Source organism: Pygoscelis adeliae, unplaced genomic scaffold, assembly GCF_000699105.1.
Source record: "Pygoscelis adeliae isolate BGI_AS28 unplaced genomic scaffold, ASM69910v1 Scaffold62, whole genome shotgun sequence".
NCBI classification, from domain to species: Eukaryota; Metazoa; Chordata; class Aves; order Sphenisciformes; family Spheniscidae; genus Pygoscelis; species Pygoscelis adeliae.
Window position 1 is genome coordinate 8,015,208 of NW_008824401.1, and position 25,777 is coordinate 8,040,984.

Below are 25,777 nucleotides of genomic sequence, written 5' to 3' on the forward strand. Positions count from 1 at the left end.
TACAACTTTCAGATATTTTAATCTGTTTTGTTGACACCTGTATACGGCTTCCAGTTATTAACATTTGATTTATTTAAGTGTGTGTGCAGTGGGGAAGTATTAGATTCCACGTCTCATCTAAGGGCTTGCTCTTAATAAATTGCTCTCTTCTGATGGTCCCTCAGAGCTTTAAGGAGAGATGCAGTTGTACTTGGTAACTAGAAACAATAAATTTTTAAAAAATAACTAGCTATTACTGTAATAGTCATTGCAGGAAACAAATGAAATTAATTTAGGTACTCTGTGGTTGGAATTAACGGGTTGTGTCTGGTTTTTTTTAAATACATTGTTAGTCAAGACGATGATGTGTTTATGATATTACAGAAGCATAGAAATTTGTGGCACCGTATGAAGACATTTTTATTTCAGCTCTAATCATAGGCAATCTAAACATAACTTACTGACTGTGAGAAGCACATGTAATATGGTAAACTGTCAAATATATGGGTTAACTATCTGTCAATCACTTATTCTTCTGAGCCACCACTGCTGCGTGTGTACTGCTTATTTTCTTGTTATGGGGAGAGAGTGCATATTTAGTTTATGCGTCTTCTCTAAGCAGTAAAAGAAGCAGTTTTTCTAGCTCTAGTACTGGCACAATTACTATCAACTTTTTAAAAGCTTGGTACTGAATACAGGCTGATGCCTGAAACTCCCTAGCTGGTGCCAAGGGGCTGACTAGGAAGCATTGGCTGAAAACCTCTGTTTAAATTTTTGCGAAGCGTGTGCTTGGAGCTTACAGCTGCGTTCGTCGTTGAAGACTGAACCATTTCTGTGTTACGCAGGCATTAAAATACAGAGTGTGACTTTCAATGTGAATTGAAGGCACTTGGATTTAGATTTGCTTCCACACTTTTAGCAAATGTAGTGCAATATTGACCTATGGTATAAGAAACTAACATGAAACTAAACGTTACTAAGTGTTGTGAATCTGGATTTTTTTTTTTAATTACATGCTACTCTTAAACTGCCCCTTAACTAAATAGGTAACTAGGAGCTTAAAAAGCATGTTTGATTAGAGTAGCTGTTGTTTCATTCTCCTGTGTGTTTTTTCCTGACTTTCTGTTGGTTTTTTTTTCTTCTTTCTTAGTCTTCATGAAGAAATCATTGACTTTTATAAGTATATGTCTCCCAGACCTGAAGAAGAGAGAATGCGGATGGAAGTGGTGAACAGGATAGAAAACGTTATAAAAGAGCTCTGGCCTAATGCAGATGTGAGTAGGACACTGTTCTATTTGTTAACATATAAAAGCAACATTTTGTGCTTGTTTACTTTGTGAAGTATTGAATAATGAAAATACTGTTTAGTTTTCCATATTAAAAAAAAAACCAAAAGGATTTCTGGTCAAATGAGAGAGATGATCTTTATTTCAAGAATAATACAGGTCAACATTTTCTATCACACATAGGAACAAAGACAAGCTAGACCTACTGTAGTCAAAGAAAGGGCATAAGGTGTGGCAACATTTATATTTAATTATATTTATTATAATTAATATTTATTTACTAAGATTAATGGGAACATATCAGGCATGCGTACGTGCTTGTAAAGTATTGTGTTAAAAAAAAAATCTTCTGAAACTCATAGCTTCACTAGTAGCAGGGCTTCCAGTCCAAAGACCTGTGGTCTTGAATAAGTCTATTAAGGTGGAATGCCAGCAATGCCACATTACGTAGACTATGCTATTTTTAATGGGCAGTTAAACTAAATTGTCATATCTTTACAAATTTAAAGGAATGGTTTTTTTTGTACAGGAACAAACAAGTCTCTAGATCTGCGTATTGAGCTTAAACTCTTTAATGCCTCTTTCCACTGAAGGCGGGGGTTTGCTTCATTCATTTGAAACAAGAGTTTCTCCTATGCAGAGCTATGCTTTTTTTAATAAAGGTTGGATTAAAGAGAAGCCAGAGAAGTTGCTTTTACAACTCAAGATGGTTTTATGGGGACACAGTTGAATTTTTAGCATAATTGAATCTAGTTTAATTGTATTCCTCTACTAACATGGTGTTCATTTCCAGAATGCCGATTTGTAGCCATAGTCATCTATCTGTAGATAACAGTAGCTGAAAATAAGGACTTGTTAGCCGGAATAGCAAACCAAATTCAGACAGCAGAATCTTCAGTATACGGAACGCTCTTTGATCCTGCCACGGTAAAAGATAGTGTTTTGACATGAGTGACTTAAACCCACTGTTCATTCAGATCTTCTTAACCTGTTTTTTGGAATGTGTTTTTAGAAATTGGCAGAATATGACAGAATATGAATTCTGTATAAGCTATATGTATGTGGTGTGTGGTTTTGTGTGTAAAATATACTCACATTTTCAAGGTGATTCATGTTGTTATGGACAATGTATTAGTGACATATAATATCGAAGGAGCACTCTCCACTCAGTGATAGCCACCTTTGCACAGTTACAGGGAGTTGAGTCAGTACTACACATCTGGTAATTTTCTCTTTGAGCAAAACCAATAACCTTTCCAAGGGAGCTATGTAAGAGACTTTAACATATCTCGCAGGCGTTGTATAGCTCTCCTCTAACCCAGTGAAACAGTGTTGTAGACCCTAATCAAGAGCAGGAGTAGTGGGCTGCCAGTCTGACAGGCAATAGTATAGGAAGCGGCGCAGGTATGAAACAGTGCTTACTATGATACTGTCGTGGTTTAACCTCAGCCGGCAGCTAAGCACCACACAGCCGCTCGCTCACTCTTCTCCCCCCCGCCGGGGGGATGGGGCAGTTTAATAATTGAAATAAAATAAAATAGTAGTAGTAGTAATAATAATAATAATAAAAGAATGTACAAAGCAAGTGATGCACGATGCAATTGCTCACCACCCACGGACCGATGCCCAGCCAGTCCCCAAGCAGCAGCCCCCCGGCCAGGTTTCCCCCAGTTTATGTACTGAGCATGACGTCCCATGGTATGGAATGTCCCTTTGGCCAGTTGGGGTCAGCTGTCCTGGCTGTGCCCCCTCCCAGCTTCTTGTGCACCTCCAGCCTTCCCAGTCGGTAGAACATGGGAAGCTGAAAAGTCCGTGACTAGCGTAAGCACTACTTAGCAACAACTAAACCATCGGTGTGTTATCAACATTATTCTCATCCTAAATCCAAAACACAGCACTGTACCAGCTACTAGGAAGAAAGTTAACTCTATCCCAGCCGAAACCAGGACAGATACACCCTGCCAAAGTCTTGTGGTAGGGGATTTCACCAAAATTACCAATTCCTTCAGCCTAGAGGAGATGCCACTATTTCTAGACAAGTTTGTGTGCTGCAGACTTAACTAGTGTAATGGGGTGAATGGATTTATTAACAGGGGATCTTTCTTTGTTACCACTAACACTTTGAATGGGGCACAAGAACTTAGCGCTTCCAGAGATACTCTGTTTGTAGGACAGACTTGATCTATAAAAGCTAGGTCTTTTGTATTAAAAATGATTTTTATATATGTGTGTATATATGTGTGTGTGACTTTGGGGCCTTGAGAAAATAGTCTTTCTTTAAGCTCCTGAAACTGGTTTTTGTAGCCATAATCTGTTTAAGAAGGGGAAGCAAATTACAAGCCCTACCACAAGTGGCAGCTGACCACTGGGCTTAGCTGTAACGTGACTGAGAGGAAGCACACACTGTGCAGTTGAAAACTGAAGTTCACTTTTCAAAAAAAAACTGCCACGACTGTCTGTCTTCGCTGTTCTTGAAAATGTTAGAGAGCAGGAGTGTGCCAGTTCCTTTTTCTCAAGTCAGTAACTGCTCTTTAAAGCCTAACTCTGCATTTTGTCTGCTGTTACGTTGAGGAAGAATTCTGCTCTTGTATGCCCTTCCATTTTCTGGAGGCTAGAAGGGAACTGAACAGCGACAACAGCACACCAGGTTATAATCTGGAAATTACTGTAATGTTATTTTTCTAATACTTTACAGATCTGCTTGGGAATTAACTGCTGAACTCAACTGTGTTCAACTTTCACAGTCTTTTGTTGTAATTTTTCAGTCGTTTGAGTTAATCACTAACCTTTTGGAAATCTGTGTTGGTTTATCCACTTGTAAGATTTAAGTTTTGAGTACGTGCTCTGAGAAGGTGGAGTGTTATCTGGTCCAATGTCCTCAGCTTTAGCTGTAGTGTAAAGCGATAAGTTAATGTTTAAGCTGTTCATTTTGAGTCATAGATGCAGTGAATCCAGCTAAAATAAACTTGTAAGTTAAACATACATATTTAGTTTGTAGTTTCTCACTAAACACGTAGGTAAGACTCTATAAAAATCAGGTACCAAGAAAAGGAGAATCGGGTTTCGTGAATCTAAATGTATAGAGAGCATGTGGAATGTGTCTGTGCACATACATTTATTTTTTTTTTCCTGTTCCACTTAGGAAAAGGCTGAAAAAGCAGACGGAAGGGGGGTAAAACTAGGTATCCTAAACTGTTACTTTATTTATAGAAGTTAGCAATTGTGTCATTTGCTCTCTTACTCAAGGGAATGTGCTTAGAAGGAAACATTCCTAGTAAGTGAGAACTGTTCTTGGCATCAGCAAGGTTCTGACCCTAAGAAAGGCTTTAATTACACTGAAACTGAACAACCCAAAACATTAAATGAAAGCATTTTAAGACAACGTTTTCTGACCAGTTGAATATGCAAATTTGACTATTGAACAAATAAGTACTTAAACAGTGGAATTGAGGATACATTTGTCATAATGTCCTCAGCTTTGTATCTGAGTGTTGTGTGGCTCATAGGTCTGAAAAGAGGTAATGTTGCATACTTCACACACTTCAGTTATGAAAATACTATGATTGGGAATGGAAGTAGAAAGATGAACTCTATTTAGTTTGACAAACTACAGAAAATTCTGCTTAATGATGTAGAAGAAAGGGAAATTTAAATTGGCTATGGACAGATTTTTTTGTTTTGATGGAGGGATTTGGTAGGAAGGACTTTTCCAAGCTTTTGTGGGTTTCCAAGTTCTGTTGTGCATAGTGAGGACATATTTGGACACATACCGTAATTAAAGCTCCTTCAGGAGCTTTGGAATTTAGTATGAACAAATTCGCAGAAATGTAGGATAAATAGTAACAATAACATACAGGAGTAGAAAGAGTCCATTACAGTACTGCAAAGTCTTAAGTTATCTTATGAATGCAAATACATATTTGTGTCTGCATAGAATAAAAATATAGTCGGCAGTGTTCGCACACCACAAAAACTAATGCTTAGGTCTCTCAAGTCATAATAGTGCCCTGTGTTTGGGATGCTTTAAATATGTACATGTCTACAGAGCTTCAGCAGTTTAAATTCCAATTTGATAATAAATCAAGATCCTTTAACGTTTCTGTTCCAATTTCCCCACACTTCCATCTTTCCAGATTTAATGAGAGAGGGATTGAAGTGTGGGTGTGGGTTTCTTTTATAATAATTCAGTGTTTCTCGTACTCCAGATTATTGTACAACAGCAGATGTTGTCTCATTCCTTTTGGTAAAGGTCATATATGTTGTATCAGTAAGTTTAGGAATACTTTCAGGGTTGTTTATTCAATAAAGGCTCTCTTTGTTGTTCAGCTGAACACATTATTTTGTTTGATAATGTGAAAGCACATTTAGTTTTTTCCGAACCCATCAGTGGTTGTTTTATTGTGCAAAAGCACTTCTTAGACGTTTTTGGTGACCAAATAAATCCTTGTTTGACTGAACCCAGTTTCAGAGGATGCTTTTATTACTATCCTGGATTAAAAATAGTAATTATTACTATTATTACATTCTTAGTTTTGTGATGCCTTTATGCTTTTGTCAAGATCTAGTAGAATATTGATGCTAGTTCTGTGGCGTCTGTGGCAGTCTTTTCTAGTTTGAGAAGCTATGAACTTTCAACATTAAATTTACTGCCAGCGTGTGCTTTTTGTTGGGGGTCGGGGTGAGGGGGTAAAAAGAGTGAAGTGATAGAAAATAATCAAGAGGAAGCACTCATACTGCTTCTTAGTCTACTAAAGTATCAAGACACTTACTTGCAAAGCATCATCTTTTCCCGTCTCCCCCTTTTTCTTATCCCAAAGGGGAAGAACATAAAAAGTGGGTCACTTGACAGACAAATAGGTGGCAGTCAAGCCAGGGTATGAGACTCATTAGAGCAGAATATGCAAGTCTGTAAGGTGGCTCCAGGAAACCCATCAGAAGACTGTCTGGTTGAAAATTAGTCCAAATGGGTAGATATTTTTACTTTGAAGTCTCACCAGTCCCCCTTTGAGACCTAGCACCTGAGTCCGACCTCCCTTCGAGGCTTGGCTAAGTTAATGAGAATGTGGTTTCGGACAGCTTACAGTGGAAACCTGATTATTTAAACCTCCAGTGCTAGTAAAAATCCAGCATGATCAACTAAATCTGTGGGATGTGAAACTTTCTGACACTTTTTTTGTTTGTTGTTTAAGCAGAAGTAAACAGAATTGTGCTACCTGCTCTGTAATTCAGAAAAAAAAATGGATTGTGATTTAATTTTTCTTTTAAGTATGCAAAGCAACAGAAATATATTAAACTTAAAATTAGAAAATATGTTTAAAAACTGAAGGGTATACTTTGAGATATGAAAGCAAAAATAAATTGAACTGATACTGGGTTTTTTTAATGTTCTATCATTCTTAGGTGTTTTAAAATCTTTTGGTTTATGGGTTTTTGCCAGATTTGGTTGTGGTGAAAATTTTTACATTACAAAGAAGGTTTTGTAATAGAAAAGTCAGTTATTAACGTTTCGTGGGTAATAATAAAGATGTAAATGCTTTAACAGAAAATAGTACTTCTGTTCAGAATGTGCCTGTTAGCAGTACCAAAATCTACCAGTGGAGGGTGCCAATAACCAGCCTTTACAAGCAACTTAATAGAACTTGTTTGTCTTCTGAAGTCTGAAAATTTGTTTTCATATATCCTGTTCTTGTGTTGCAGGTGCAGATATTTGGAAGTTTTAAAACTGGTTTATATTTACCTACAAGGTTAGTAATTTTTCAGTGTCAATTCCATACAAGAGAAAAGATAGCCTGTGGAACCTGTACCCCTGTAGTGATTTATCTGATCACCCAATACCTGTGTTACTTGTGTGTATACTTGTTATATTAAGAAAGTGTTAAGTTATTAGCACTCTGCAAAGCGTACAGAAATACAGTAATTAAGACTATTAACTGTAATACATGTGTCTATATACATTTTGCATGTATTGGTAAAAGATCTGAATTACGATGTTGTCAAAAAAGGCTTATTTTGTGATTTGGCTTCATTAAATGACTGAACCAAAATAAGAGGTTGGCCTTAAAAGAAAAGCTAAATTTTATCTCCACAGACAATTACATTGAAACATTTAATGTTACCTTGTTAATGCTAATGTTAACACTGAAGAGAAAAGATTAAGTACAGAACTGGTTTTTTCTTTCAGTCTTCCTTTGTGAACTTTGTACAATATCCAACCTCTACCTTTTCCAAATTTATTACTAGTTTTCATAAAGAAAAGTCATTACTCGATGACACTGGTATCTTCTGTGTAGAAATTGTAAGTATTTTTGACAACTAAATAGAAATAGAAGGAAAGGCTTAAATGGCTGCAGGGGATAAACACGTCTAAACAGCGTAAGTCTGAGTTAACGCTTGAATTGAGTTCCCTACTTTGGGAACATGAGGAATTAATACCTAGTACAGACTGCAAATGATGGATACCTGAGTCATCATTTCACCTCTTTTTGAAAAAGGAAGTATCTGACAGATACTTCAGTATCTTCTTTAGTCTAAGGAGTTGCAGGAAAGCTGAATTGCTTAGTTTCTGTTTGGAAAGTCAGAAGTAAGGTGGCCAAATACACATTGTTTTCACATTTGGCCTCGTTCTTGGCCTTTTTTTAATTTATTTTAAATAGGCTTGATTAAACTTGGTTGGATGCTGATAATGCAAGAGAGATGTTCCTATCCACATGACTGATAGCGATAGTTCTTTACTATATTTGCTTGATTGTTTTGAAACTGATGTAACAAAAATGCTTTGCTGTTGTCTATTTGATTTTATATACTGCCTTTCCTCCGTATTTGTTTCAGCTGAGTTTTTGGGGGAGAACAAATGCAGATACTTCTAAAAACAGTACATAAACCCACAAAAAACCTTCCTGTGGCAGTACTTGCCAAACTTTCAAAATAACCAGCATTTGCATGTTGGTAATTAATTCACTGTTGCCTTCTGTCAAAGCTTTCCTTTGCCCTGGGTTTTCCCCACCCATCAGTAACTGTACAGTTAATTTTGATTTCAGGTTCTGGGATTCAGAAAGACCTACGGTGTGTTTTTAATTCTGTTACTCTCTGTTAGAATTTGCCTAATATCCTTTTACTTAAGCTGGTATTAAAGGTTTGGGCACACGGTTGTTTAGCTGCTGGATCTCTGTGTTATTTTGCAGGCAATATCTATCCTCAAGATGACAACAGAGCTGCTTTTTCTGTCTTGATGTGCATCAGAAAAATGTCTCCCGCTGTTAACTGTCAGCATCAGTAGTGGGTTTAATGCTAATTTAGTTTAGAAGAGAAGTGTCCAGCAGCATGTCCTGCTCTCCAAGCAGGTTTTGAACGTAGTTTTCTGAAACTGGCTGAATGCTGCCGATCCTTGTCAGCTGAATGGTATGCAGCTGAACTGCTGCTGAACTTGCCTGCTGCCGACACTGCTTGTCGGCAAGAGATATTTCATCTAATGCAGATGTAGTTTCTTTGAGATTGTTAAAGCAGTGTTGTTTGTGAATCAGCAAACCTGTAGAATCTGGCGGCGGGGGGGGGAAGTATTCCTAAATTTTTTTGTGTTTTCTGTTACGCAGTTTTCCATATTACTGAAATGGCCTAGTATAACTGTAGGGTTATACACTCGCCTCCTTTGTGTTCCCAGCCAAGCAGGGGAAATCAAAGAAGTTGGGGGGGAAAGAGGAAAAAGCTCAGGATCTCACAGTAGTCTTCACTGTCTTCAGTTTGGACACCAGTCACCTTTTGAATTTGAGTTTAGGCAGTGAATTAGGATGTCAGCTCCCTGTGTAGTCAGATGAATGTGTATGTGCATAGGGAGGAGGTATAGCGGGATGGAGACACCTCTTCAAGGAGCTAAGTTAATGAGTGAAGTTAATTAGATGGCTTGATCTTATTTAACAGCTTGTTGCTTCCTGAAGTCAAAGTTGCCACATTTTCCTCTCTCCTTCCATGCTCCCTGTTCTTGGCACTGCAGGCCAGCTGCTTACCATGTGCCCACTGGTGCTCTGATGACCCAGAAAACCAACTTTGAGTTGCAAAGAAGCAGGAAATTACCCCAGAATGTTTTGGGTTTTTTTTAAAGGGGTGGGGGGAGTTGGTTTCTGCCAGGCCCATTAATATGTTGAATTGATTTGCTGTGAATTAGACAAATGCCAGACCTAGAGTAAAGGAGGGAACAGGGCCATGCGTGTGGGAGTAGAGGATGGGGAACAGGACTTTCCCTTTCAGTGACAGGCTGTTAAATCAGCATTACTGATTAATACAGCCCAAAGGTGGTGATTCACAAGAAGTTAATTTCTTGCTCTGAATCACTCCGGAGGAGCTGATCCCTCTCTGCTGACAGTGTGGCCTGAGGAGACTAATCTCTGGCTTTGCAACCCAATTGATTTGTGTGTATATCTGTACCCCTCCCATTTGGTAACCTGAAATGTTCTGTATTTCCGCAAGCGTAAGAATTCATCCCCACCCCTTTCCTCAGAAAATCAAGAATAAATTATTTGGTTAAGGTACATTCTGTCAGCTTTATTCTAGTTACGTGTGGATGTCATTTGTTAATCTTAAGTGTATTGGTCTTTTAATTTGATTTAATCTGGATTTTCTTTCCATTTCAGTGATATTGATTTAGTTGTGTTTGGAAAATGGGAGACATTACCTCTTTGGACCCTGGAAGAAGCTCTTAGAAAGCACAATGTAGCAGATGAAAACTCAGTGAAGGTTTTAGATAAAGCAACTGTAAGTTTGGGGGAAGAGGGTATTTCCTTGTTCTAAGCTAAATTTCTAATCAAAGAAAGATCTTGGTTAAAAGGATGAATTTTCATAAGCAGAAACTATTTTATATATAAATTTGAAATAGAACCAATAGAACCTTTTTATTTAGTACCGTTTTTATTACTGACAAAATAATTGATAGTGCTCCGACAGAAGCATTTCTTCTGTTGGGGAAAATCATCGGATTTTCCGTACTGCACAACGTACACTTGCGTTTAAGTGAGGTTATACTACTCATTGTTGTGAATTTATGTGATTAGACTTGTGAATTTCTGGACTGAGTTTGTACATAAAGAAATGATTTTTTTTTTTCTTCTTATTCCAAGTAAGCAGACGTAATACATTTTCATATAGAAGTAGTAAGTACAGCCTTGTATAAATACGTAATGGTATGTCTTGTGCAGGATAGGACTTCCTGCCTTTTGCTAACTGTGAGAGTATGTAAGAGTTGGGGTTTAAACAGGTGTCTAACTGATGGCTATTATAGTAGAGAGAGGTAATTTGGAAACCACTCAGGTGGAGGTACGTCAGAGTGCTCTCAATATCTTGTGCTTCTTGTTTGAACATAATTTTGATGAGGAATCAATTACACAAAATGACACAACTGTGTCTTTTCTTAAGAATATATGTCTATTACCATTTATCTTTATTTCTTAAGCGTTTGTCTCCCTCTGGTGTTTGTTTTTCCCACTAGAACTATGCTTCTGCACCAGGAACTGAATAAAAACAATTTAAAATGAATCACTTTGAAGATGAAGTGTTAAGTTCTGTTAAACAGTGTAGTAAACTGAAAATAGCATTTATGAGTTAGAAAAGGAAAGTTTATGTAAACAGATTGGCAAGGAGAGTGAGTTCATAAATAGACAGGAGTCCTGTTTTCTCTGTCAACCTCCTCTCTACAAATTCATAAAACGTTTCAGTTTTACTGGTGCATGTAAGTATGAATGAAACCAAATGTGCTTGGAAATCTGTATTGACTTAATCTGTCTTTCTTTTGCAGGTACCTATTATTAAACTGACAGATTCCTTCACTGAAGTAAAAGTTGATATAAGCTTTAATGTACAGAACGGGGTTAAAGCAGCCCAGCTCATCAAAGATTTTATCAAGGTTAGGCAACACTATAATAGAACTACAGAGCTGGATATTTGATGACTTAATTTGATTTTTTTGTTTTACTTCGACTGCATCCTTACTAGAGATACGCTTTCACTCTCTGTTATTTTTTGCTGTCTGATACTATTGTGTGACATTCTTAGGTTTTAGATATATTGCCCTAAAAGGCATGAAGATAGTAAAATGTACAAAGAAAGTATGGAGAAGTTATAATGATACAATGACTAAGGAAAATACAGTAATACCTGTCTTAAATGTTCTGCTCTTCTAACTGTGGTTCCTTGAACCACAGTTTTAGTTTTTCCATTTTCCCACACATTCCTGCAGAAAGTAGGAATAGATTGAATATTGTTTCAACATAAAAATGCTAATTAAGTAGAATAAGTTAAATTTAGCAAGTTATTTTTCAGGGATTCACTAATACCTGTATCATTGATACATTACAGTTACTTTTGTTTAATATATAGGATCATTTTGTTACGATTAATGAGCTTTTGTATTTAAAGTTTTGAAGTATCATTACACTCTTTTTCCTTTCCTTCCCTTCCCCTATTCATTGGATACTTGTAATGTCTCATAAAAGCAGTAGAAAATTTTTCTTGGATTTTCATGTTTTGTGTAGGGAGGAGATGAAGTGCAGTTCAGTCTCACTTAAGTGCTTAGGTATTACTGTTCTACTACTGACTGCTTTGGTTTTTTAACCAATCTAATTGGATTCTCTAATGGAGAATCAAAGTATTTCAATAGCTAGACAAGTAAAACTCCTTCAGAAAACTCTGTAAACCCGAATAAAGCCAGCACTTTACTTTCAATCATAAGGGTTAGGAATCGTGTACATCTGCTTTAATAATGTCATCGAGTCAGCAAGAAGTCTTCCAAATTTGGGGGGATTTTCAACTGCTGATGAGTTGAATGTATGGCCTTCAACTTGTTAATCTTCAGTTCCTTTTTGTATGTCTAGTAGCAAGTATGAAAGTAGCTCAGTTTGCTTCTACAGTGTCTATTTCTTTAACCTGTACAAGGACACAGGAGAAAAATCTCTGTCCTTAGTTCAGTTTCAGTAGAATAGTCTGAGTTCTCGTCTGCATAGTCTCACCTGTGTGCTTAAATAAACCTTCTGCTTAAACGTTGTGGTGGTGAGGCCTCTTGCATCCGCATTCAGAGTAAGAGGGCGGCATGGGTCCAGAGACCTTTCTTCTCTCAGCCTCTATCTGATGAACAGAAGTTGATTGTGTTGGCCAACCCTTTGCTGCTAAATCAAGACCGATAGTTTTGTACTATGTAGCTCCTTATTGGGGAAGGAGGATGCCCAGATTCTCTGTCGTAAGACGCCTACCTAGAATTTGGTAGCTAACTTCAGTTTTTACATCCTATGCATTGTCGCATTACCTTGTGGTGGACAGGCTGTCCGTATTTGGTTTTCTGCCACAACACAGGGGCTGTATTTCTGTTACACTCCGCATATAAATTTATTTTTGGGTAAGTCCATAAAGCCCTGTGTACTTGCCCAAAATTGCCTATGTACTTCTTAATTTCAAGAGAGGAGGTAGTCTTCTCTTGAGAGTCTGAAGGCATTTTTGTGTGCTTAAAAAAAGAAAAATGTGTTAGCGTGTTCCTGTTGCCTGGGTTATTTGTGACCCTTTGGAGAGGCTGCTTTGGCCTTGGGTCAGGGCACGGTGAGAGCCGGCTGTGCCCCCAGGGAGAGAGGGGGAGCTGCGTGTGGCAGCCAGGCAGGCATGGGGCAGAGGCCTTGCCCACCAGGCTGCAGCCCCTTGGTATCCCAACCCAAAGAGCAGAGCAGGTCTGGTGACAGTAGTCAGGGTCAGCTCACAGTCCAGCCAGCGGCTGGCAGACAAGTCCCCAGTGAGGAGGTCGAGGCTGAGGACGCCAAGTCAGTGGTTAGGGTCAGGATCAGTGCGCAGCAAGCATGGCTCAGGCAGATGCCAAGGGGAACAGCTGAGATGGAAAGCAGCTCTCGAGTGAAATGGAGGGACTCCCAGCTAGGCTTTCCACATGGCGCTTTCCCACGTGGCTGTTTTCGCAGCAGCCCAAGCCAAGGCCATGCATCTGTGCTGTACCAGAGCTGGCCTTGAGCACGGGCGGCTGAGCCTGGTGTGGTGGGGGAGAGGTGGCACTCAACCCTGACACACGGCAGGTAATGGCTACACTACCGTGGAGCGTCGTTTGTTTAACTAGGAGGAAACTTGATGTGTACTTGCCAAGTAACTTCATTGGTGTCCTTGAGGATCTCTCTATAAAACACTTGCAGGGCATTCTCTTGGGTCTTACCTTGTCCCACGTAACTTTGAATACTTAACTGAGGTGTCATGTTCAATGTTACCCTTGGAAATGCTTATTTCTCTTTACCCAGTTTATCTAGGATGTCTGAGGCAGCTGAAGCCTTAATTAAGGGTTTGCAGTTTCCTGAGAAAAATCCTGTCTTTCACTTTTGGTATATGCTGATATTCAACACTTCAGCTTGTGACTGTAAGTTCTTAATAGTTCAAAAAGGTGATCTTGGGATCTTCAGTTAAACAGGGCTCCCAATACTCACCGTAAGACTCGTGCAGAGAAGTTCTTGGAGAAATTCTTCTTTTCACTTTAACCTTTTGCAATCACACATACCATGATCCGCATCTCTTCTCTGACACTAAGGAACTTTTTAGCTCTGTGTTGATAAAAGGAGTGATATTATCGAGCCTCTTTTGCCCCCTCCCCTGTGAGGGGGTGTCCAGAGTGCAGGCTTAGGCCCAGGCTCCACTGCTGTCCAAAAGGTCCATGTTTTCCGCATGTGCAGCGTATGTACACCTCTAAGGGAAGCCATGTGGACAAACCTATATTGAAGGGCCAGTTACCCCAAGGTGAGCATTTGGCTCCTTTAAAAATGTTTTCTGGGCGTAGTAACTTTGAAGGATCATTTTGAACTCTGGGCATCTGAGGTACTTGCAGGACAGAAGTCTTAGTCCACCCTGGGATATCACCTTGGTTGTAGCAGGAAGGTTTTCTTACAGACGTGGTATCTCCATAGTTCTTCCTTTGCTTTCCTTTTCACCTGTATGAGAAAAGCAAATGTATTTATATATTCAAACAAAATCATTCTGATTTTATGAGGTAGTAACTTTTTTCTATTGTCAATATCTGCCACCGGAGTTGAAGAGGTAAAATAACTGTCTGATCACAGGCAGAGCACTTGGCTTCTCCCCGTTACTAAAAATAATAAGTTAGAATTATGCTTAGTTTTGAGACTTAATGTAACAGATAGCTTCAATATGCTTTCTTAGCATCAGTTGTATATATGCATCACAGTATCCTAACACCTTTGGTTTTCTCTTTCAGAAATATCCTGTATTACCGTATCTAGTTTTAGTACTGAAACAGTTCCTGTTGCAGAGGGACCTTAATGAAGTATTTACAGGTGGAATCGGTTCTTATAGTCTTTTTTTAATGGCTGTCAGTTTCCTTCAGGTAAGCGTAATGAAATCTGTTGATGCCATTGGTGCAAAAGGACATTACGTTAAGAAGGAATTTAATCAATCCTTAAATTTAATCATTTAAGCTATCCCGTTTCTGGTTTTGAACCCCCTTTTCATTTAAAAAATAGACACATCCCACCTGCCTTCTGTTCTTTCTCCCATACTGATACTTTTGGTATTAGAGATGTTTGGAACATCCGTTGGTGTATCAGTACCAAGCACATGTGTCATTCGTGGTAAAATAACTCGACTATGGTGTAACTTACTTGGAACAAGCCACATAGGTTAGTGTTAGATGCAGCTGTCCTTTATAACACTTGTTTTCCAGGTCATACACCCTGTATGTGCTTTATTGAATGCAACTAAATTTTCTTGTTTGCCTACCTTTTTAAGCTGGTATCAAATAAATGTGTTTTACAACTTTCTCTTAAATCTAAGAGAACAAAATGCATGTGCTAAATCTATATTGTTGTGCCTGGGGGAGAAAAATATTGTAGAAATATGAAGTAGCCGAGTTCTGGCTTTATCAACTTCATTCTTTTTCTTGTACTAAATGTTATTGTATAACTCTGTGTGTGTGTGTATGTCTGTACTTTTCCAGATTGTAGTTCGTTTTAAACCTGAGCCTTGAACTGGAGCTCAGCGTTTGCTGAGTGCTATTGCAGTTGCCTGCTGAGCACAAAGAAATGAAGGCGACAGGACTATCTTTTTGAAAGAAACCAAAATGTCTCCCAACCCCAATTTTTTCTTATATTGACTAATAGCATTTGCATTTGCTCCTGCAAAAAAAGAAGTCAGGTTTTCTATCTGTTACAATTATGAACTGGTTTTGTTCATAATCTCTCAGGCTGCCTACTTAACAGTAGAGGGAATCATTTATATAGCTGTGTACATTAAAAACCTGTATTTGTATTGCAAACCCAGGTTTGTGAAGTGCAAATATCTTCACTTTTTTACAAGAACCCTGCCCTTAGTGCTGGAAGTTCGCTTATTAAACTGAAAGTTCAAATACAAAAACATTAATACTTGCCAGCCTTATTTTTAAGAGGTAACTAGTTTATAAAAGTTTTGATAGCATCTTGTTTTAAAGATGCAAAACTGCTTTATCAAGGAAAAATACTATATTTAGCCATGTTTGCTTTATATATTACATTTTATTATTATTTATTATTGTATTTTGACACGTTTGCTGTGAAAAAGAAAAGACACTTAAAGGCACTTGAAACTTGAAGTCTTAAGAAAACGATTTTTTTTTTTCTCTTCTTAATAGCTGCATCCCAGGGAAGATGCCTGTATGCCCAATGCCAACTATGGTGTTCTTTTAATAGAGTTTTTTGAATTATATGGACGTCACTTCAATTATCTGAAGACTGGAATCCGAATAAAGGATGGTGGCTCTTACGTTGCCAAGGATGAAGTGCAAAAAAGCATGCTGGATGGCTACAGACCATCAATGCTGTATATCGAAGATCCATTACAGCCAGGTATCCTCACAAACCAAGATTTAACGTATTGACTAGGAAAAAAACTCAGGGGAATGCTTAATCCAGAGGAGTTAAATCAAAGAATAGCATAGGATGACCACCAAAACCCAAACAGAAACACCTCATTCATGTCTGTGAACACAAGATGCACTCAGAACACAGTGATTTTCTTTAAGACATGTTCCTAGCAAAAGCTACCGTGTCACCCAAGAGCATGCCTGTTCTGCAGTCAGGAGGTATGGTATGAGAGGGCACGCCAAATAACTTCCACGTGCTCTGTGGTAGCGGCAATAAAGCTGCAGCAGCGCGGGCCTGAGTAGCAGTGGGCTAGATGTACCTGTTTGTACGCACAGTCCCTTCCAGGCTTGTGCTTGGCTGTATCACAGTTGCACCTTACAGTGTACATATACTCTTATGCATGCTCTCCCGTTTGATTCTGTAAAGTCACATCAATAGGTAGTGGGTTCATTCTGTACTGTTACCTTTATGTTAGGGTTGATTGTTGACTTGAATGGGTGGCTTCTGAAATGGTAAGTCAAGTGCTGTTCATAGAAAAGAGTTAACATATTTCTGATCTAAGAAAATGTCATCCAGGATAGTACTGTTACATGTGTAATATATGCAGTACATGATTTTGGTTTTTTTCTTCATGTATTGCACTTTTACCCAGAGAATTGCCATTTTGGGCTTCTATATATGTAAATATCTATAGGTCTTCTGAGCTCTTTCAAGTGTTTATGATTCACTAATCCTCTTCTATTTCACAAGAAGTAACTGCAGTGAGTTGGGACTTAAGGGCAATTTTAAAAAATACTGCTGTCTCTGGTCTGAAAGGAGGTAACCACAGTTCCAGTCTTCCTTATTTAATTATATTCTTATTTTAAGGTAATGATGTTGGGAGGAGTTCCTATGGTGCCATGCAAGTGAAACAGGCTTTTGATTATGCCTATGTTGTTTTGAGCCACGCGGTTTCCCCAATAGCTAAATATTATCCTAACAACGAAACGGAAAGGTAAATTTTATGACTCTAAATCTCAGACATTAATTGCTTATATTTTTGTGTACCTAAAAATTAACTGTGGTGACATTTGGGTTTTTTTTCCCGGTTCACAGTATATTAGGTAGAATAATTAGAGTAACGCAAGAAGTGGCCACATACAGAGACTGGATATCAAAGCAGTGGGGAATGCAAAGTAGGACAGAGTCTTCATGCAATGGTAAGTTTTGACTAAGCGTCGCTGATAGTGGGAAACTTTCTGCGTATTTTGATCATACAAATTTTGTTATTGCTTTTGCCCCACATAAGGCAATGTATGCATCTTAATATGAATTTACTTTTTTGCCTAGTAGTGGTGGACTTTTTATTGTGTTCTCATCCAGAAGATTTAGATTTGTACAAGAATAAAAAGGCTATACCACAACATCTTTATTCTACTGCAATAGGTTTGGTCAGCACAGAGGTCTGTAAAGAGTTCTGGCTTGCAAAAGGAGGCTTTTGAGAAACTTCCAATTTAAATTACACGTGTTGCTACTGTCACACTTCCTTTGGCCTTTCAGTGCGGATAAGGTTTTAAAAAGAATTACTGGGAATGCTAGTTTAAATCTAAATCCTTACTCTCCATTGTTCTTTTATTTTTCATTTTAAAGTTTAACATATTGTATGTGTACGGAAGCAATATTTAAACCAAGGTTGACCATATAAGTGAAATAAGTCTTTAAAACAGAGAAATCCTGAAATATCAATCATAATTCTTGTTACTAACAAATGGAAACACACACAATCTAGCCAGAGAACATGCTGAAAATGTTCTTTAAAATGATCTTTTTTTCATTGCCCATCTTCTGACTGGCAACACCAGCCAGTTGCCACCCTCTTTTGGTGTAGGTGTATTTGCTGGCTGAAAGTTTTCAAATCAAAATTAATTTTAATACTCTACAATTAATTTTAGAATGTTAGCTACTGGAAGTCTTCTCTTGTTAGGGGTTAATCAGAGAAGATGACACAACTACCCAGTCTTTAGGCTAGGTTGGGATTTTGTTTATTTGTTTTTAAAGCTTTTGTTCGCGACTTCCCTCGCTGTCCTTGTAAATTGAATGTGCTTCTTGGCCATTCACGTTTTATCGATCTGTAGACCCTTGTGGCACTGCCATACCCCTTACTAATGGCAGACAACCACGGTTCAGTCCCGCAAGCTCCAGAGTAATACTTAGCTGCCTATTGTGATGTATGTACTGAACTCTATACACAAATGCAGCTAGCAGGGCAACAAATGCATATTATATAAATCAGAGGTAACTCCTAGGTGTCTTATGTAATTAAAAAAAATAAAAACAACCCTGTATCAGGAAGATAACGGTGACATTTACAGTGGTCGTCTTGTAGATTTAGTTCAGATTTAAGTTCCAATACTTTTCTTTTTAAGGTAGCAGTTAGTGAGATGCGAGAGTTCTGTATCTCGTCTTTTCAGTGCAGGGTATCATACGAAGCAGCCAGACTTATTTGGGGTTCTTATGACCCTAGCAGCTCCAGCAGGAGAAAAATGGGAGTTGATGAGTATTGGGCATATAGGAACAGATTTTAAACCTATGTGTTTGAGTGCTGTTGAAGTGTGTCATCTTATTAAGCAGCACATCTGAGCTGTTACTACCTTCTTCCATGTCTTAACTCTCTAATTTCCATCTTGAGCTGTGGGTAATGCTTGGTCGTTTTCACAGTGTACATTAGTGGATCTTGTCAGGAAACCACCACGCCCTCCGCAAGGTGTTGGCTTGCTGCATGCAGTACATACATACAAACACATGCACACATGTGCCTGAATGTATTAAAAGCATGTACGTGTTGCAGATGTCTGTACATGTCCTGCTGGGTATAATAGATAGACAAGACCTGAGTGGGTCTATTTTTAAAAAAAAAAAAAAAAAAAAAAAAGGCAACATTTTAGCAGTTAATGTGTGGTGATGCTTCTGTTTTGTTTTTAATAGGTAATGGAGTAACCTTGATAGTAGATACTCAGCAGCTAGACAAATGCAACAATAATCTTGCTGAAGAGAATGAAGCACTGGGAAAACCTAGAAATAAAACTTCAGAAACACTTAGTAAACATTCTTCAAATTCTTCATCAGGTCCTTTATCATCATCATCATCTACCCTGTCCAGCTCTAGTGACGTAGTAAGTACTGGAGGTTTTCTGATTTTGTTTTTTCAATTTGTTTGGGTTTTTTTCCTGATCTGTATTGCCACAGAATACATTTGGCAAGCTCGGAATCATAGAACAGTTTGGGTTGGAAGGGACCTCTAAAGGCCATCTAGTCCAATCCCCCTGCCGTGGGCAGGGACATCTTCAACTGGATCAGGTTGCTCAGAGCCCCATCCAACCTGACCTTGAATGTTTCCAGGGATGGGGCATCCACCACCTCTCGGGGCAACCTGTGCCAGTGCTTCACCACCCTCAGCGTAAAACATTTCTTCCTTATAGCTAGTCTGAATCTTTTAGTTTAAAGCCATTCCCCCTTGTCCTGTCGCAACAGGCCCTGCTAAAAAGTTTGCTGCCATCTTTTTTATAAGCCCTAATCCTAGTTAGTTATTTCATCCAGAATCCTAACTTGCATAAGATGTTACCTCTTATGCAATTTCTACACATGTAAGTTGCAGTATGTTTTTGACACAACACAGGTAGAAAGTGAACACACTAGATACAAAGTTACATAGCCCTCTTTTCTCTGGGAAAACTGTATTTCAAAAAAAAAAAAAGACTGGTAGTGCTAAAGCCATGTGCTTTTTTTAAAAAAAAAAAGCCTTGAAAAAAATCTGTTTGGGAATTCTATTTTAAAAATAAAAGACAAATCCCAAAATCAGAATCATGCATCAATACATTTTAAAATCTGTCCATTTTACCCAGTAAGAGTTCTGGATTGAAAGAATTTTAATACCTAATAAAATAAACACATTTGAAGTTTTGTCCACTCCTAGCTTTATTTTTAAGGGAAAACTCACTTGTAGAAAAACTCACTTGTTCTTAAGAAAAACTCACTAATACTTTACATTTTCCTGAAGGATTCTGATGGAACACCTTGCAAAACCTCTAAACAATTGAGTTGTCGTCAGTCTACCACAAACAGAGTGGGGTCACAAGAAGTGTCGCTGGAATCCTCCCAGTCAAGTGGGAAAACACAAAATAGCCAAACAGCCAATACATCCAGCAACACGAACAAATCTCAGGTTTGTGAAATGTTCCGAAACAACAACTGTCTAGATTATTTCAGTATTACACATACCCTCCATGGAAGGGTAGCTTGTTCTGGAAAGGAAACACTGCGGTTTTCTCCTCCCCTTTACCCCACTAGAAAGCTCTGAGCAGTGATTGTATCTGAAATCACCTGGTTTTCTGTTTAGCTTACAGAGATGAGTTTACAACAGTGGCTTTCCTAGCCTTAGAACAGATGAAATTGGATTGATTTTATTTTGGGAAATCTAGATTGGCCAGCTGTGTTGCACCCATTTCCTTTTTGCAAAAAGCACGTCAGTCCAGCTTTCCTGCAGAATTTGAGAACTAATGAGTCCTGCCTACACTTCGTGAAAAATAGTTAGCAAAAATATATGTTTAAAACTATGACTGGCTGCTCTGTTAGCCGTTGATACTTGTTGAACTGTCTTTCATTAAGGGGGATGAAGGTTCCTTGCCAATACGTGAAATTCCCTCTCATTTCCCCCTAAAGACAGATATCTTTATGATGAGACCTACCAGAGCTTATGCATTTAGGGGATTTTTCACGTTGAGGAATGCTTCTATGACAACTCAGTAATCTGGAAATATTGCATGCCTCTATATACAATATACTTTGGATATATGCGGTTTAAATTTTTACACTTTTCCAGAATTTAGGACTTCTTTAATGTATGAAAAATAGTCTGGGATCTTCTGGAATATTATTCCTGAAAAGTAATTCTGAAGACCTGCTGCCTCCTGATGATCTACCTCTAGCTAGTAACGAGACAGCTTACAAACTAGGCCTTGGATATACCATGAATGTCTGTTTGTGTTATTATGCCGAGCTAATTCTGGTGCTGGTATGTGAATAACACGATCTGAGATACTCCACATCTGTAAAAAGATGTGGTATAAAATTAGTCCTGGTCTTCAAAGAATCTTGTCTTAATTTTGCACAGAAGATGAGATTTGAGCAGTCTTCATCGGTCATCTTGGATTATGGACTTCTGTTTCTGTGAAACACTTTTTTGACGGTTGCGAAATGGGAGCGATAGAACAGTTCTGTCGTTATCAAAATTCAAAGCACTCTGCTCTTCTCTCTTGACCTGCATGGTTTTGGATCTAGAGATGAACATTTGTTTGCATCTGCCGAAGTGAAAGATGCGTGGTACTGTGCTGCTGTCTAAGCAATGGCCTAGCTGCTTTTGCCATACCGATTTTTTCAAGTGTGACACTTTCATGAGTTAACATCCTCATTATCCAGAAATAGGGTTCTGTAATTGCCGTGCTTTTTTCTTTTTAGGACTGATTTACCATGTTCCCTTTCTTTTACAGCATGGATCTGCACGGTTATTTCGCTCTTCTAACAAAGGCTTCCAAGGTCCAACAAATTCAAGCCACGGTACCTCAGTCACAAACAAACAACATCAAGGCAGCAAATCGCACCATCAGTTTTTCCACGGCAAAAAGAGGAAACACAAGAGGGATGCAGCCCTTTCAGACCTTTGTAGATAGTTGCCTATTTTATGACTGTTCTTCTGTGTGCAATGATCTCATGCTACAGGATAGTTTGATAGTGACTCCTTGGATCTCTTCCGGAGCTTCAGACTGTTCAGACATTGATTAGCAACTGCATTTTTTTTTTTCCCAGCTCGCCACGGAACGGATCATGAAGATTGATCACTGCAAAAAAAAAAAAAAAAAAAAAAAAAAGAACAAAAAGAAAAAAAATTAAAACAAAAAAATTTTTAAAAAAAGAGGAAAAAGGCTGCTCATTTGATAAGTCATATGCTACAACAGGGTCATTTAGGATATAAAAGCTTGAATGTAAAATAAATGTATTTCCCATCAGCTCATGCTGACCTGTAGAGGTAGTACTCAGTGTGTCTAGGGGGTGGTAACAAACAAATAAAACACAAAAAAATAGGAAAAAAAAAGCAAAAAATTGTATTTTGAGGGAAACCCAGCCTTTAAAGGTGAAAGTAATTTGTGCATGATTTTTTTATTATTTTCGCATATACTTACCATTTTATTGTGTATATATAGATGACCATATAGGAAAACTGACATTTGTAATAGTGGATTTGTTAATACTTTTTACATAACATTACTGTTTAAATTGTAAACATAAATTTTTCTCAGGATTAGTTTGGAAAATAATCTGAATTGTCATCTTAACATCCATATAAAGAGACATTACTAGTTATATTGCTCAGAATTTATTTTCTTGGCATTTAAAAGATTTAATAGAGCATTTGATCTGCAAAAGCTGTTCCTCTGAAAGAAAGGTTTATGGTGGCAAATGAAGTTTTTCATTTGTATAAAGTGTACATGTACTTTGTGTAGACACTGAGCTTGTCATCTCGGAGAAGTAACCTTCACCTTGTTTTCTAGAGTGCCATCATTTCAGGCAACGGGGGTTTATAGTTGCATCCTTCTCTTCCTCCTCTTAGTGGTCTCTCCCCGACCCTTTCTTTTTTTTAAAGAAATATAAAGCCACTTGGGGGTTTTTTGTTTGGTTGGTGGTGGTGATTGTTTTCTTCCTTTTTTTGTCGGTTTTAAAAACACAAACAACGAAACTCCGTTTGTTACAGACGTTTGCATTCCTGGGCTGCTTTAATCCCATGCCTCTTTGTTCGTGCCTTCCCTCCCTCTTCCAGGTCTGGGTTTTTTTGTCTTTTATATTTTCGCTAACTCCTGTAGGAGATGATAACTGTTGAAGCTTTAAGTAAATTTTACAATTGAAGTATTTTTTTTCCTCACTCCCCTCTTAGGCATTTTTATATTTACACTTAATTATTAAAAAAAACTTCAAATAATGAAATATACTTTGTATTGCCTTAAAGACCCAAACCTTTCATATCTCATCGTATTTCTTCATTGACCTAGTTATCATTTAATTTAAACTCCGCATTTGTCTGGTTCAGTCGCATTACAAGTCTAGGCTGCAGTAACTTTTGATGCCATGAATACGAATCAAATGTGTAATTACACTCACAGGCAGAGCTTGGAACAGGAGTTGGGACACTTCAGTGGTAGAAAGTTAAGTGGCATTTACTTTCACGTATTTCTTTAAAGAGGAAAGTCTGTACTCGGCATAGGTGGCTGTATTTAATGCAGCTGTTCTGGAGATGATGCTTTTATAAAAAGTACTATTAGCTTTTAGAAACTTTCTTTTATATACATTTACAGAATACGTCAGACCAACCTGACCTTTAATGGGCACTAATGAGTGCAATGATTTTTAGAGTAAAATAATGCTAAAATAAGACCAGAACTGATGTCCTCACTTAAATTAATAAACATTTTCAATGTGTTAAAGTGTTTTACTTAAAGAAGGAAATATATATATTCCAAAAATACGGAAAGTCGTAACATTTACTCAAACACTAAGCTTAAGTGATGTTAATTTGACAATGTTTTTTTAAATTTTAGCTTCATATTTTAATTTGATCAGATAATTTTATCAACAAGATGTTGAGCTTTTGTTCATAGAAACTAGTAAAAGTTGTACCACATTATGCATAATCACAGTATTTATTTTGTTTTAGATTATTGTGAATGTGTAGACTTATGTTCACCGCTTAGGGAACAATTATTTATAAATTATATTAATCCAGTATTGTTAGCTGCTATTAGCAAAACTGTTCCAAAACTTAATACTTGCAAAGATCTGTATCGCATTTACCACACTGAAGTGTTTTTAAAAGAATCACCCTCATCGTTGAAAGCAAATGTACTCTTAGGGTGCAGATATTAGTGTTCCAATAAGCATGTGATAATTTTAAGGTGGTGGTAGCGGGAAGATAATCTTGATTCCATTGGGAATCTTAGGTTTGCCTCAATTTATGGTTTTCATAAATTTAATGGAAAATAGCTTTTCCTGGACTGCTCAAGTTTCTTTTTGGTAAACAGTATCTTTCTAAAAGAAAAAAAAAAAAAAAGGAAAAAAAAAAGCATGAAGGAAAAATTGAGGTGTTTTACATTGCCTCAAATGACCAGCATTGTATTCATAAAATACTGTATATCTTGCAAATCTTTATTTAAACAGAACAGTTGAACTGTTCGTTTTTCAATCTGAAGTAAAATACTTTCAAGACCTTTTAGTTTGCCTGCTCATTTGTCTTGTACATTTCATCTCTGTATTTGACTCAAGTCTAATTCCTTTTTGAGTTTCAATACTTTTGTGAAGATTTTGTGAATATATGAAAAATAAATGTTTAATCTAACTACTGCAGTTTATCACCATTCTTGACGCTTACCCTATTTTTTCCTTCACAGTACTGTGGAAAGAGCAGAGCACTCAAGGCGCTTTGTAAGGTTTTTGTAGTATTTGGGTGCTTCCCGAGCTGAGTGCTGGGCCCCTCTGCCTGGAATTTGGAAGCTTATTTTGTTCAAGCGGGCCTGGCCTGCCGTGTTTCCTTCCAGGACAGCTGCAGCAGAGTCAGTATGCCTGAGAATAAGTGGAAGAATATACACGTCTAAAGGGTTCTTAATGTATTACTTTTCTCTGACTTTCCTCTGCACTATACGTCGGAAACTTGTGTAAGGATCCGTTTACTTTGCCTTCGGAACTTGGGTTAGGGGTAGCGTTCCAGCTGCAGGACAGCAGCTGTTCAAAGCTGCCACGCTGAGGAGGGCATTGCAGAAATATGCAAAAGCTAATTTGCGTTACCTTCAGCTAGGAACTGTGTTTAGCGTAGGTCCTGCAGCATGGTTGATATTGCTGAAGTATGTTCTTAACTTTGGTTATCTGCCTTCCTTGCATAAATCAGTAGGGGGACGCACACATACTGAAAGTTATTGTAGTCTACCAAAGACCATCTGAAACACATAAATAAACTGAAATGTTTATAGATCTTCCTGCTTGACATTAGATTGATTTGTTAAGGGATGTTTTTACTTTTTTTTTAAAGAATAGTTCAAATGGTGTTTATAGTTAAAAGCTGTGTTTTGTTTTGGTTTTTTAATTGTTGGTCTTCTACCTTGTGGCAGAAAAGAAGCTGAAATGTAAGTAAACCTTCCTGTTTGTGAGACATGACGTGATGCTGTTTAGTGACCTCCATGTTCTGTGCAGCTTCGTCAGAATTTGCAGCTCAGGGTTTCAAATGTTTGTAATAAACTTGTTTTCCTAGAACTTAATCTTTAGAAAATAATTAGTAGTCCAATGGCTGGCGGCAACTTTTTTGTGTGCTTTAAAAATGGACCTTTTCCATTTTATATTGAGTCATCATGTGTGCATCCTAAACACAGCGTGTGAGCAAGTGATTAGAAAACAGTCTCATCTTGAAAATGTGTTGTAAATAAAAGCAGCCAGCCATTCGACATCTTGATGGCTGTTAAAACTCATGGGAGGTGTTAAACTGAATGTGTGACTCCGACTTTTATTTCCTGAAGAGTAAAAGCTATAGGAGATTACAAAGTACATAATTACTCAAGAAGGAAGTATGTT

The 25,777-nt window shown here is 37.8% G+C and overlaps 1 protein-coding gene across 2 annotated transcripts; it reads left to right on the forward strand.

The window, feature by feature from the left end:
- The first annotated feature begins 1,133 nt into the window (after window positions 1-1,133).
- On the forward strand, window positions 1,134-22,816 carry PAPD5 (PAP associated domain containing 5). Of its 2 annotated transcripts, XM_009320304.1 has the most exons (11): window positions 1,134-1,253; window positions 6,963-7,009; window positions 9,890-10,010; window positions 11,047-11,154; window positions 14,497-14,625; window positions 15,904-16,117; window positions 17,003-17,129; window positions 17,231-17,334; window positions 19,100-19,287; window positions 20,172-20,336; window positions 21,661-22,816. In XM_009320304.1, exons 1-11 carry the CDS (start codon window positions 1,164-1,166, stop codon window positions 21,838-21,840), a joined length of 1,473 nt encoding a protein of 490 aa, XP_009318579.1. In that variant the 5' UTR covers window positions 1,134-1,163; the 3' UTR covers window positions 21,841-22,816. The 2 variants fall into 2 exon arrangements, with proteins under 2 accessions (XP_009318579.1, XP_009318580.1); XM_009320305.1 differs by lacking the exon at window positions 20,172-20,336.
- Window positions 22,817-25,777: the final 2,961 nt, after the last annotated feature.